General features: G+C 43.6%; 1 protein-coding gene across 3 annotated transcripts in view; it reads left to right on the forward strand.

The window, feature by feature from the left end:
• Nucleotides 1-15,205, forward strand: part of ranbp9 (RAN binding protein 9) — a 128,493-nt gene that overhangs the window by 83,362 nt on the left and 29,926 nt on the right. For all 3 annotated transcript variants that reach the window (XR_014620441.1, XR_014620442.1, XM_084328032.1), the window contains exon 8: nt 658-766. Coding sequence is in view for 1 of the 3 variants with exons in the window: in XM_084328032.1 (XP_084184158.1) it covers nt 658-766 (109 nt within the window). In the remaining 2 variants the exon portion in view is untranslated. The remainder of the gene's footprint in view (nt 1-657; nt 767-15,205) is intronic.

Below are 15,205 nucleotides of genomic sequence, written 5' to 3' on the forward strand. Positions count from 1 at the left end.
AACAAAGTAGGGCATATGTACATGAGTTATTTACAGTCATCCCACTAATGAAAGATAGATAGATAGAAAACTTTATTACCATTTCAACACATGGTTGATTGGGATTTGTCTTGGTGCCAAACATACAGTACATACAATATAAAAACATACATGCAATGCAATCCCTACCATAGAAGTATTTCACAAACAAAAAAACCTTTAAACCTTTCCAGAATCTACCGGTATGTGCATTATAGCCTATATGGACAAACTGTAAATTACAGATCAGGCCTTCAAAACTTGAATACAGTTTCACCAGAACAAGGTTTATATATAAAAAATAAAAATTATATATTGTTTATCAATCTCATTCGTGAATTGACTCATTTGTGAATATTTAATATTTATTTAACTTGCTGGGGGTAAAATAAAAAACACCAACGATCTGTTGCCTGGGTTGTACATGGGTTGCATGTTTCTGACCTACAAAATTACTTGATGATATGCTCGTTAATGGTTATCTTAGCTATTTTTTTTTTAGATGTAGCATCAGATTAATACCCGTTTTAAAAATATTTCTTATTAATATTATTTTTTATTATTTAATATTTCGATTCAGTCCAGTATAATGCAGAGAGATCTGCGTGTGATAAATGTCCGGTTCTGACACCCTCACAGAGATCCAGAAGCTGGTGCTGTCTGGCAGGATGGGCGAGGCCATCGAGACCACCCAGCAGCTGTACCCCAGCCTGCTGGAGAGGAACCCGGACCTCCTCTTCATGCTCAAGTAAGTCACAGGGCCTTTTCCTTTTCGCAATGACCGTCGACCTGGATGTCAGCTTACTGGAGGAGTTTGTGTGCGTTTGAGAGACTAGGAACCTTAAATTATATTTATAATATGAGAATTAGGGGTGGGAAGTGGGGGTCCATAGTGAAGTTTGCGGACGACACAGTGGTGGTGGGGCTGATCTCTGACGACGAGAAGGCCTACCGGGAGGAGGTTGGAACGCTGGTGCCAAGACAACAGCCTGCTCCTGAACATTGGTAAAACCAAGGAGCTGATCGTGGATTTTAGGAGAACACAGCAGGGGACACACACACCACTGAGGATAAACGGAGCTACCGTGGACAGGGTGAGCAGCTTCAAGTACCTGGGGGTCCACATCTCAGAGGACCTGACATGGACAACACACATAGACTCAGTCGTAAAGAAGGCGAAGCAGTGCCTCTACCACCTGAGACAGTTAAGGAAGTTCAGAGTATCGGGGAAGATACTCCAGTCCTTCTCCTCCGGAGCTGTAGAGAGCATCTTGACTGGAAACATCACTGCCTGGTATGGAAACAGCACGGCACAGGACAAGAAGGCCCTACAGAGAGTGGTGCACTCAGCTGAGCGTACTACGGTTATTGCACTACCACCCCTGCAGGTCTTATATAACAAGAGGTGCAAATCCAGAGCCTGCAGAATAATGAAAGACCCTCACCACCCCAGCCTGTTCAAGCTGCTGCGGTCAGGCAAATGCCTGCGAACACCAGCAACTAGGACAGAGAGACTTCGGCTCAGCTTCTTCCCCCAGGCCATCAGAGTCCTGAACACTGAACTCTCCACACACAAGCACACATGAGCACACACGCAACACACACACTGTATACGCTCACACTAGGGGTGTAACGATACACAGAAGCCACGGTTCGGTACGTACCTCGGTATTGAGGTCACTGTTCGGTACGATTTCGGTACAACAGGAAAAAAATATTTATAATTATTATTACATATTTTTAATTATTATTATTAAATATAATAATAATCTATAGGCTTGCCGTAGTAGTCAGTGATACTGGTGTAATTCTGTGTTCAGGCATCCACAAGTAAATTAATTGCCTACTGTTATCTGCCCTCAAGAACGCTACGGTCATCCACTACAGGTTTACTAGACACGCCCAGAAACCAAAAGAGGATAGGAAGTATGGCATTTGCCAACTATGCCCCAAAACTATGGAACACACATCAGAAACGCCAGCTCCATACACATTTTTAAAGGAAAATTAAAAACGTACCTATACAGTCTAGCTTACAAATAGTTATGGCTTGGAAAAACCTGATGGATCCATGAGGCTAGGATAAGCCTTGTGGACCCAACTTTTTAGATGAAGGAACGGGTACATACGCACACAATACACGACCACTGATGGATCCGTAAGGCTTGGAAAAGTCTTGTGGACCCAACTCTTTAGATGAGGGAACGGGTACATACGCACACAATACGCGGCCACTGATGGATCCATGGGGCTTGGATAAGTCCTGTGGACCCAACTCTGGCCACTGACCACATGAGGGAACGGGTACATACGCACACAATACACGGCCACTGATGGATCCATGGGACTTGGAAAAGTCCTGTGGACCCAACTCTGACCACTGATAAAAACGTAACTACACTAGCGTTATAAGAGCTAAACATTGCTACCTACCGTACAAGTGCATTGGTTTAGTGCACTTCCGGTTGCTACTGAGCGGACATGTTTGTGCGGACCTGTTCTCCCAAACTGGTAAGCAAATGACTGTTTTCATTTTTACGTTATTTTCATTTTTACGTTATTATTATTATTATTTTTTTTTTTAAACATTGATCTTAACTGATCACTGTGACTTTATTGCTTTTATCGTTATATATGCCTATATTTGTGTACAGCACTTTGAGCTACATGACATGTATGAAAGGTGCTTTATAAATACTTACTTACTTACTTACTTACTTACTTACCTTTAACAACAACTTAGTTTCACTTTCACTTATAGAGAGAATTTAACTTCACGTGAAGCCGAGACTGAAGAAGACTAGAGAACAGATGACATGTTACACAACAATGGCAGAGGATTATCAATATTTAGGATTTAATAGCAGCAACTGGAGAGGAGCTCAGATGATCTGGTGGTATGTTGTGCTTTTATTTTTTCTCCGATCAGCTGTGAGACTCCGCGGTCCGCCGGAAAAGGTTGACGTGTGTGTCTTTTGGTTAACATTATTGGGCGAACAAGAAGACAAAAAAACTGCAAAATTGTAATGACCCACCCTGCTGTGTTAAACATTTTATTAATTCATCATGGTTTTGTTTTAGGGACAAATAGGCTGTAGTAAACAGGTGAGGTGGAGGGGAGAGCAGAGTGCAGATGTCAGTGCGCGCTGTTGTTATTCTGTCCGCTTGTCATCTGAGACGTATTCACCGTATGGCTGGATGTACCGCACCGTGACGGCCGTACCGTAAATTTGCGGGACGAATACACGTACCGTTACACCCCTAGCTCACACACTAGCAGTCACCTTAGCATGAACACACACATGCTGCACACGCTCATACTCAACGGTCACTGTACACAATGAAAGGTCACTTTAAAAACAAGAACGGGAGTGGTTCTTGTATAGTAAATAGATGGATATAGCAAGCTAGCATAAGGACACATAGTATAACTGTAGATTGTATAGTATAGCATTGTATAGTAGTGTACATAAGACCCAGTGCCTCATCCGTAGCTAGATGATTGAAAAAAATATATGTATATTTTTTTATGCAGGCCAGACCAGTGTTTCTAGTTGCAGCAGCGCAATAGTTAGATAACCTAGGTGGGGAACAACCAGGAGATCACTGCAACTCACACAAGTTTGATCTCAAGTGACTACCTGGTAAAATAAAGGTAAAATAAAAAATCTCTCTCTCTCTCTTGCTCTCACACACACACAAAGGGAGCCGCATGTGATTGGTGGAGGAGGGACCCTTACAAAAAACTGTTGTTGCTAATCATTAACACATGCTAGCCTGTAATAATCCCACCCAGAAAAATCTACTTTGCATTTGATATATTGCAAATATATGCCATCACACACACTGGCATTTAAAGGGTTAGAATTATAAAATGAATATGTGGTGTTATGATCAGGGCTGAAGTTGAATAAAAGATTTTTTTTTTCAATCTGACATTACAAAAAAACTGAAAATATGCTAGCCTGTTTTTTAACAATAATTTGTGATGCCATCACAAACACTGGCATTTAAAGGGTACAAATAAAAAAATTCCTGCACCAGAATGCAGGAAATGAAGTCTTTGTAACAAAAAAATTCCTGGTGGGGGACCCCCAGACCCCCTGCTTAAAAAGTGGCCTGACTGGGGCTATATTTTGCACTATATTTCCTGGCCTGAATGATTTCCCCAGTCCGGCCCTGGTTAAAAGCCTCCAATGCTTATTAGTGTGTGTGCTTTTGAACGTTTGCATGTTTCAACCATACATTTCCATTTATATAAAATAAAATATATATATAATAAAAAAAATAAAAATTAAATCCTCCTATAATAGTGGGGGTCGCGGCTCTCTGACACCGTTATTTGGGGGTCGCGGCCTGAAAAGTTTGGGAACCCCTGGTGTAGACCTAGTAGTGTAGACTATAGGGGCTGACTCCTATTAGTCGAATAGTCTACTAATCGGTCGAAATGAGCTGTAGTCGACTGCCAACCTCTTAGTCTAATACAAAAACAAAAAATTATAATATTTTTTTGTATCATTCTTTCCAAAAGAAAAGAGGCCTAGAAGCGTGGCTAACGCTAATGGCACGCATACCAGAGGCTAACTACCTAAGAAAACAGGCACAGAGGCACTGACAGAGGATTTCACCCATCTAATGAACACACTAGACTAGACGAATATCAAGATGTATCCATCAGTGGACCAATTGCATGCTTTTGCAGAGGACAAGAAGCCTTCAGTCAACTCCTTCAGACATTAACACATTCGGGGCCATTGGGATTAGACGGGCCCCACTCTATGAGGCCAGCTTTTCATTACAAGTTTTCACTGTGCGTGAGGTTGTTTGTAGAGCTAAATCTATATTTTATATTATTGCTATGTGTCCATTGTCAATTGACAGTATAAACCTTCCCTTCAATATGCCATAAAGAGAGTTTTTTTTCATCAATATGTTCCTGTTTTATAGCTGAACGCCTGCCCTGATTCCGATGGTTAAGCTTAGGCACTCTTTCGAAGTTGGTTAAGGTTAGAGTTTGTCTTGGAGCATGGCGATAGAACGCCAGGTAGTTTGTAGACTGTTAGACCTGGAAATAGGCGCAGAACTTGCTGTCCCACGATTGGCGCACATGTCACATGACCTGGCCAATCAGAGCGCAAAACTCTAACGCGGAAACGCAGTTCTGTTGTAGAAGGCATACACGCCTCCCAAACACGTATATATACGTGGTTGGCCAGGAATGTGTTAAGCACCCCCCACAGCCCAAATGGAATGATAATGATAATGATAATAGTCGACTAACGGCAAATGTGAATGTGAGGTATATCGTGTAAATAAGTTTTGATTGATCGCAAGACTACACTGTAAAAAAAAAAATAATAAGTTACCAGAACTTAAAAATATTTAGTTCAGTTACTGTGCATTAAGGTTTTCAGTTTTCAACCCATAATAAGTCAACAGAAAAATAAGTACACAACCACATTATTTCAACCTAATAAAACTATGTTTATTGTCATTGTTTTAAGAACACAAGTTGACTTGGTAATACTCACATTTTGAGTAAAAAAAATGGCTTAACATGTGCAATGTTCAATGAAATAGAAAAATAAATAATACAATTTGTTGATTAATCCCACTGGTCACAATGGTGACCGTAATAATGTTTTTGTTATAAGGCTCTGCAAATGTTACTGAATGATGTAGCAATGTATTTCCAGCTAAATTGAAATAATAAACAAATAAAGGGTCTTGATTAAATATGTGGTAGTAAAAGGAACCTGTGGGAGGATTTCAACAAGATAAATGCGACAACAGTGCAAAATATTTCACTATAATATTTAAAAGAAAAAAAAATTAAATCTTATTTATTTTTAATGCTGCCCCCTGTGCCTATGCAGGCATGCGTGCCTAGGGTTGCCTACCCCTGGTGTAGACCTAGTAGTGTGTAGACTATAGTGTAGACCTAGTAGTGTAGCCTATAGTGCAGACCTGGGCATTGTACGGCCCGCAGGATGATTCTGACCGGCCCGCGAAAGATTACATGATGATTAGAAAAAAAGATTTTTTTTTTTACTTTTTTTTTTTTCATGTCAACGTTCACACGCACAATATACGCTTACCTAGGATTTGACTTAGATTAAACAACAAAGCAGTCGGGGCAAGCCGAAAACGGTCGAAAGTGTGGTTATTTGAAGTTTGGATTTTTTTTTTTACAACTGAGGTAGGTAGATTACATTTTTAGAGACTAAAGTACAGAAAAAAGGTACCATTTGGTACCGGTATCGATTCACAGGTACCGGTACCGTATTGGTTCAAATGTGAACGTTACCCATCCCTACTGAACACACAACTGCAGGGCAAGGGCATTTTTGCTCATGAAATTCATAGCCATGTGAAAGCCTTCATGACAAAGTTGCAATTAATTTCAAGGCAACTAGGCAGCAACAATCTCAAACACATGAAAACCCTGAAAGAAGTCAAACCATCAGCTGATCACCGGCACAGGTACTCATCCATGTTGGGAGCACTGCATGATGAATTTTCAAGGTGTTTTCAAGATTTCAAAAAGGTTGAGGATGAAATGCAGCTGGTTTCCTAGTTGTTGATAGTTGTTCAGCTTGAACTCATTGACCTGCAGTCTGATTCACTACTGAAAGAGCACTTTAAGTCAGCATCGCTGCTAGAGTTCTACTCTGCTCTCAAGGAGGAGAACTTTCCAAACATGAGGAGACATGCTCAGAAGATGTTGGTTCTCCCTCAACATTCTCAGTCATGACGTTTACCAAGTCCAGGTACAGATCCCCTCTCACTGATGAACATCTGGCAGCTGTGCTTCGCATCTCCACCTCAGACATGCAACCTGACTTTGATGGACTTGTTTTGAAGCTCAACAGAGACTGGATTTCTCACACTGAATGAAAAAAAAATAACTGAAGAACACTCAAATGTGGAATTATAACAAGTGAAATGGGACACTTGATATTTTTTTTGCACAGTTCTGAAAACATTAAATGTTTAATATAGGCATGTAAAGTAAAAAAAAAAAAAAAAAGGCTACAAAACTGGGACACTTCTTTACACAGTTCAGTGACATGTCTTGTTTATTTTGGCTATAAGATGTGATGTCTTTAGAAAGCTAAGAAAACCCTTGTTTCAATAGTATATGAAACTCCAAATGCTTTTTGTTATTAATGTTTCACATTTTGTTTATCATTTTGGAAATAAATTCTATTTTGAATAAATGATATTTTTGAAAGCTAACCTCACCTTTTAATTGCCAAATAATAACATACACTCTTACCAGGGGTCAAAACAATGCCATTCACTGCTTTTTATATAGAAATAAAATGTATATTATGCATAATTGAGTTTGGAATTTTGGCCCGGCCCTCCCAACATATTTTCAGTTGCTCATTCGGCCCCCCGGGAAAAATAATTGCCCACCCCTGCTATAGTGTATACCTAGTAGTGTAGACCTAGTAGTGTAGACTATAGTGTAGACTAGACTATAGTGTAGACCTAGTAGTGTAGACCTAGTAGTAGGGCTGTCTTAAATACTTGAAATAGCTTTGTTCGATGGGCATGGGATTCGAATGGGAAAATAAAATTCAAAACAAAAGCTTTTTTATTTTTTTACCTGCAAAATCAACTCTGCCTCTCTTTGTTAACTACAACAAGCGCCATTTGTTATTTTAAGATGAGGTCGGACTCGGCACTGACAGATTTGTGTTCATTGTGCTGCTTTTATAAAGCCTCAAATGACTGCATATTTCATGAAAGCAAAGTGTTTCGTTTGTCTAAGATTTAAAAAGGTTTAAACTTTAAACTTTACAGCACTGAGAATTCTCTATAGTATTTTTTATAGTGTCCCGACTCATATAAAAACATGTCTTAATAAAAAATTACGTCGAATTCTGCCTTTGTCTCTTAACTACCGGTACATATAAATATTTATTACATGGCGTTTTCACATTCGCCAAAATGCTTGATTGTGATTAGTCAATAGCGCTCGGTTGCCCCTGACGGTGGTCAATTATTTCTCGATAACTGACCGCTGTCATGGGCAACGCGCAATAATGACCGCTGATACGGGTAACTGAGAGCTATTGACCAATCACAATCAAGCATTTTGGTCGCAGTCACGAAAGCTAAGCATTACCATTATCAGTGCAATCAGACCACACACCTGCCGGCGATGACAGCGGAGCCACAGAACAGAACAACTGCGTCTGCATTTGATCTCGTCTTGTCGATGGTGTAAAATGAATTAGGTATATTGTTAGTAAGTTATCCATATAATAAGCGGGATAATGTATAGCTATACTCGGTCATTGTCGCAAAATAATTTACCTTCACTGCCTTTCTAGAACTCAGTGTCGGTCAATTATTTTGCGACAATGACCTCGTTATCGTTATACATTATCCCTTACTTATATAATTGTTTGCTTTATAGATGAAGGTTGCAACATAATTATGTACCGGTAATGTAATGTTGTTGGCTGTGTAACGGAGAGCAGCCGCCCAGGCAGCGCAGCTCCCGACTCATTATTAATTTAATTAATTAATCTAATCCAATCCACTATTTATAGAGCACATTTAAAAACAACAAAGTTGACAAGTGCTGTACAAGTTCCACAACATTAAAAAAGAATAATAATCTTTATTTTATTTCTTTTTTATCTCGAAGCTTTGAATTAAAATCGAATCTGTCCCGAAGCTTCGAATGCCGAAAGAAAATTGGAAGGTCAGCCCTACCTAGTAGTGTAGACTATAGTGTAAGGAAAGAGAGACAGTCTGGTAACTTGCTCTGGAGGTCTATCCCTCTGTGTTGTTAACTCTGCTTTGTGTCTGTTCACGTTTGGAAATGACCTGGTTGCTGGAGTGACTCTGAAAGGAAACAACATAACGTTGTCGCTTGACGTGCACTGAAATGACCTGGTTGCTGGAGTGACTATGAAAGGAAACAACATAACGTTGTCGCTTGACGTGCACTGAAATGACTAATTACCCATGACTGCATAGTTTGCTATAAATAACAACATTAAGGCTTTGATTATGGATTTTGCCCTGTCGATATCTAGAGGCAGAGGTTGCTTTGTGTAACGCTAATTACTCTGTGGGGCTGTTGCCTTCCCGGATCTGCTAGTAACGGACCGTTAACTGAGATCATTCACGTTTGCATTATGTGACCGCGTCCAGCGCTTGTGACCACATGTCTCCATCGTCATTTTCCAGATTTGTACAAATTGTGAAAGTACACAATGTAAGCTTTCAAGTGATGTGTCATAGATTGAAACATGTGAAGATATGCTTATTTTAATCTAGTTAAACCTCAAGTCTCCGACCAGAGAAAATCCAATCTAAAGTTTTGGCTGCATTTCTTTTTTTTTCTTTTTTAATATATTTAATTTGATATGTTTCAGAACAATATACAAACAAACACACTCGGACAGAAAAAAATAACATAATATATATATTTTTTAATATATTATTAACATTCAATATTACAACACGATTGCCAGCCGTATAGTGTTTTTCGTTTATTTATTTTGCACATTGGGGCTCGTATAAAGTTCCACTCCCGTCCCATCAATGTCTATAATAAAATATGAACGTAATACATGTAAACATGGTCAAGAAAAAGAACATAAAACAAGATCAGACAAGGCAAACACTAACGACAACATTTTAGATGGACAAGGATAGATATCATGTTCAAAACACATCAACAAGAGTCAATAACAAGAAAGAAAAAAAGAAAAGTACAAGAAGGCAAAGGAGAGGAGAATAACATAGAAGAAAAAGAACAAAAGAACCAGCCATATTGCTGCTAACACTGTTACACAGGACTAATTTAATAAATTGATGATTCATGATGAAATCATGCTTATAGGGTGCTTAAATATTGTGTTTGGGGTCCGACACAGGGGGACCATGAGAGACCGACGGGCGAGTCACCCGCCACCTCTAACCTCATCGAGATAGAACGGGTCCCAGATCATTGAAAACTTCTTAAGTGAATCTGTTCTCAGGAACCTAAGTCTCCATCCGTATAACAGGTCATGTCCACCATCCACTGTTGGAAAGAAGGTGCTGAGGAGGACTTCCACTCCTCCAGAATGAGTTTCTTAGCAACCATTGTCCCCAGTGTCAGAGACTGTTGCACAGCTGCAGGAAGGTTCAGAGAGGACTCAGAGCAGCCGAAGATGGTGAGCTCTGCCCCCGGCTGTAGAATTATCTGTAGGCCTTAGGCCATGTTTAGACGGGAACGCTCACGGGTGAAACCGGCAAAATATTTCTTCGAATGTGCCTTTTGTTTATACGGCAACAGCGTTTTTGCGCAAAAAAGTGAGACCACCTTCCTGGGTGGAAATCCTAGAAACGATAAACCTTCGCGCTATCATCTGAACAGTCAAACCGCATAAAACTATGACGAAAGGGTTCTCAAGGCTCTCATTGCGTACTGCTTACATCACAGGCATGCGCTAGTAGCCTAGAAGCGTAAACAAAGCATGTCTGATTCTATCCATGGCGATCACCTGAAGGCTACATTGGCAGTACTTTTAAATACACAAGAATCAGTCCCGCGGCTATCGCAACTATTAGTGACTGGAGCCACTGTCTGTGAGTGACTCTGCTTTGGTCCAATCACATTCCCCCACCCACAGTCTGCGAATCAGAGGCAGAGTAGGGCGGGTCTTCACAGCACGTCTGGTTGTCTCAACACGCCGCCCTAACGGAGTTGCACTTCCGCATTCGGTTTGCACCATCTGATTGGCCACTGACGTTTCTGGTCATGTGACATCTGCGCCAATCGTGTGATAGCGGGGCTCCGTCGTCTCGAGTCTTTTTTTTTTTTTTTTATCCACTTTTTCTCCCATTTTCTATATTTTTCTCCCATCCCAATTTCGTATCATCCAATTCAACCCTCCCCTGTCACGAACGCTGTTTCTTGCCTCCCACAAGCCGGCTGCAATGTGGACTAAGTCATACATAGCACAAGTCCCCTCCGGTACTTGAGGTAACAGCAGTCGCATCTTTTCACCTGCGCAGCTCGATCTCTCAGTGGCGAGGAGTAACGCGTGGGAGGCTCACGCTGCCCCCGACACTTCCTGATTCTACTGCGCAGGCGCACCAACCGACCTGTAGGAGTCGCTGTCCACAACGCCCGATCCCCACCCATCAGTTTCCCACCCCCTAATACGGCCAATGTGTATTAGTATGAACGACCAGCTAAACTGAAAGCAATGTGGAGCGCTGGGCTCGAACAGGCAAGCCCAGCGTCTCCGCATTCGTGGCGAGCGCCTTGCCCACTACGCCACGTAGCCGCCCCGTCTCAAGTCTTTACAGCCTCGTCTGCACGCAGAATTCCATCCCAAAACACTAGTCTAAACGCAACATTAAAAGTGAGACCGCAAGACGACTTTTGCGGTTTCTGTTCAGACTCTCTCCGTCTAAACATGGCCTTAGAGAACAAGCTCTGCCCCCGGCTGTAGAATTATCTTTAGGCCTTAGAGCACCAGCTCTGCCTGGCTGTATAGTTATCTTTAGGCCTTAGAGCACCAGCTCTGCCTGACTGTAGAGTTATCTTTAGGCCTTAGAGCACCAGCTCTGCCTGACTGTAGAGTTATCTTTAGGCCTTAGAGCACCAGCTCTGCCCCCGGTTGTAGAGTTATATTTAGGCCTTAGAGCACCAGCTCTGCCTGGCTGTAGAGTTATCTTTAGGCCTTAGAGCACCAGCTCTGCCTGGTTGTAGAGTTATCTTTAGGCCTTAGAGCACCAGCTCTGCCTGACTGTAGAGTTATCTTTAGGCCTTAGAGCACCAGCTCTGCCCCCGGTTGTAGAGTTATCTTTAGGCCTTAGAGCACCAGCTCTGCCTGGTTGTAGAGTTATATTTAGGCCTTAGAGCACCAGCTCTGCCTGGCTGTAGAGTTATCTTTAGGCCTTAGAGCACCAGCTCTGCCTGGCTGTAGAGTTATCTTTAGGCCTTAGAGCACCAGCTCTGCCTGGTTGTAGAGTTATCTTTAGGCCTTAGAGCACCAGCTCTGCCTGGTTGTAGAGTTATCTTTAGGCCTTAGAGCACCAGCTCTGCCTGGTTGTAGAGTTATCTTTAGGCCTTAGAGCACCAGCTCTGCCCCCAGCTGTAGAGTTATCTTTAGGCCTTAGAGCACCAGCTCTGCCTGACTGTAGAGTTATCTTTAGGCCTTAGAGCACCAGCTCTGCCTGGTTGTAGAGTTATCTTTAGGCCTTAGAGCACCAGCTCTGCCTGGTTGTAGAGTTATCTTTAGGCCTTAGAGCACCAGCTCTGCCTGGTTGTAGAGTTATCTTTAGGCCTTAGAGCACCAGCTCTGCCTGGTTGTAGAGTTATCTTTAGGCCTTGGAGCACCAGCTCTGCCCCCAGCTGTAGAGTTATCTTTAGGCCTTAGAGCACCAGCTCTGCCTGGTTGTAGAGTTATCTTTAGGCCTTAGAGCACCAGCTCTGCCTGGTTGTAGAGTTATCTTTAGGCCTTAGAGCACCAGCTCTGCCTGGTTGTAGAGTTATCTTTAGGCCTTAGAGCACCAGCTCTGCCCCCAGCTGTAGAGTTATCTTTAGGCCTTAGAGCACCAGCTCTGCCTGGTTGTAGAGTTATCTTTAGGCCTTAGAGCACCAGCTCTGCCCCCAGCTGTAGAGTTATCTTTAGGCCTTAGAGCACCAGCTCTGCCTGGTTGTAGAGTTATCTTTAGGCCTTGGAGCACCAGCTCTGCCCCCAGCTGTAGAGTTATCTTTAGGCCTTAGAGCACCAGCTCTGCCTGGTTGTAGAGTTATCTTTAGGCCTTGGAGCACCAGCTCTGCCCCCAGCTGTAGAGTTATCTTTAGGCCTTAGAGCACCAGCTCTGCCTGGCTGTAGAGTTATCTTTAGGCCTTAGAGCACCAGCTCTGCCTGGCTGTAGAGTTATCTTTAGGCCTTAGAGCACCAGCTCTGCCTGGCTGTAGAGTTATCTTTAGGCCTTGGAGCACCAGCTCTGCCCCCAGCTGTAGAGTTATATTTAGGCCTTAGAGCACCAGCTCTGCCCCCAGCTGTAGAGTTATCTTTAGGCCTTAGAGCACCAGCTCTGCCTGGCTGTAGAGTTATCTTTAGGCCTTAGAGCACCAGCTCTGCCTGGTTGTAGAGTTATCTTTAGGCCTTGGAGCACCAGCTCTGCCTGGCTGTAGAGTTATCTTTAGGCCTTAGAGCACCAGCTCTGCCTGGTTGTAGAGTTATCTTTAGGCCTTAGAGCACCAGCTCTGCCTGGCTGTAGAGTTATCTTTAGGCCTTAGAGCACCAGCTCTGCCTGGCTGTAGAGTTATCTTTAGGCCTTGGAGCACCAGTCACCCGGCTGTAGTTATCTTGTAGGCCTTGGAGTGACTTGACTTAATCCTCTTTACCCCGTTGGGGGGCATAGGGCGTCCACCAGAGCTCTCCATCTCACTCTTATTCAGGTGAGATTGCTTTGTTCTGGTTTCGGATTCTGTAATCATTTATTACGGCTGTGTATGTGATTGGCCCAAGCAGTCTGTGGAGTTGGTCTGTTATTTAGTCCCCTTCCCACGCTTCCAGGCAAAGGGTTACATTACAGCCCCACGCCACATGGGGCCAGACATTTCTTAGCAATGGGTTGAGTACAAGCCGTCCTGGCACGTCAATCCCGGCCAACTCCTGCCACTGTATGATGACGGCACGAATGCCGACACCACCCGCAGCACGGGACAGAGGCCTTGGAGTACCAGTCAAATATTCTGGCCCAGAGTCCTGTTAGTGAGGGGCAGAACCAGAAGGCATAACTTAAGAAAGTGTGCCCTCTAATACCTGTCACACAGTGGTGAAACAGACAGGTAGAGTAGTGGAGACGATGTGCGACTTTAAATTGGATCAGCTGGTGTCTACTATTAACTGAGCAGAGTTGTACTACAGACAAACTCCTTTTCCATAATAGTGACTGATAAATCGATACAGAGTTCCCCCTGCCATTCTTCTTTGGCTGCATTTCTAACACCTTGGCAGTCGGGTACTAGGTGTGAACGATAAATCCACCCCTAACCACTTCCCTAGCCACTCCCCCACTGGATTAGCTGTCATCCGTCAGTGACTCAAAAGTACTTCTTTGCTATACAAGCTGAACCACAAGCTACAAGTCCCTAAGGGACATAAAAAAGGTATAAAGTAAAAGAGAAGGGAATAAAATGAGTAGAAGTTTATTGTTATCATTCATGCATGTTCGAATGATCGCTAAAAGACTCATGTCCCTTTCTCTTGGTGTCAATGCCGCTGTGTCCATCCTGCTTTTGTAGTTCAATTCTTCCGACAGTTGAATATTCAGTTGAATGGCCCGTCCAATGGCCCCACTTACGGAGTCGTCCTCCTCCACTTCAGAACAGCTGTTTATTGGGTCGAAAATCTAGTTTTCTTCGTCATCAGAGGAACCATCAGAGGCAGAGTCAGAGTCACGATTAACAAAGTCCAATATGTCCTCTGTGACGGAGCGGCTCCGAGCAGCACGCACACACACACACACTCTGTGACGGAGCGGCTCCGAGCAGCACGCACACACACACACACTCTGTGACGGAGCGGCTCCGAGCAGCACCACACATACACACACTCTGTGACGGAGCGGCTCCGAGCAGCTCCACACATACACACACTCTGTGACGGAGCGGCTCCGAGCAGCTCCACACATACACACACTCTGTGACGGAGCGGCTCCGAGCAGCTCCACACATACACACACTCTGTGACGGAGCGGCTCCGAGCAGCACGCACACACACACACACTCTGTGACGGAGCGGCTCCGAGCAGCTCCACACATACACACACTCTGTGACGGAGCGGCTCCGAGCAGCACGCACACACACACACACTCTGTGACGGAGCGGCTCCGAGCAGCTCCACACATACACACACTCTGTGACGGAGCGGCTCCGAGCAGCTCCACACATACACACACTCTGTGACGGAGCGGCTCCGAGCAGCTCCACACACACACACACTCTGTGACGGAGCGGCTCCGAGCAGCACGCACACACACACACACTCTGTGACGGAGCGGCTCCGAGCAGCTCCACACATACACACACTCTGTGACGGAGCGGCTCCGAGCAGCTCCACACATACACACACTCTGTGACGGAGCGGCTCCGAGCAGCTCCACACATACACACACTCTGTGACGGAGCGGCTCCGAGCAGCT

This window comes from Notolepis coatsorum (assembly GCF_963971535.1).
Source record: "Notolepis coatsorum genome assembly, chromosome: 13".
NCBI classification, from domain to species: domain Eukaryota; kingdom Metazoa; phylum Chordata; class Actinopteri; order Aulopiformes; family Paralepididae; genus Notolepis; species Notolepis coatsorum.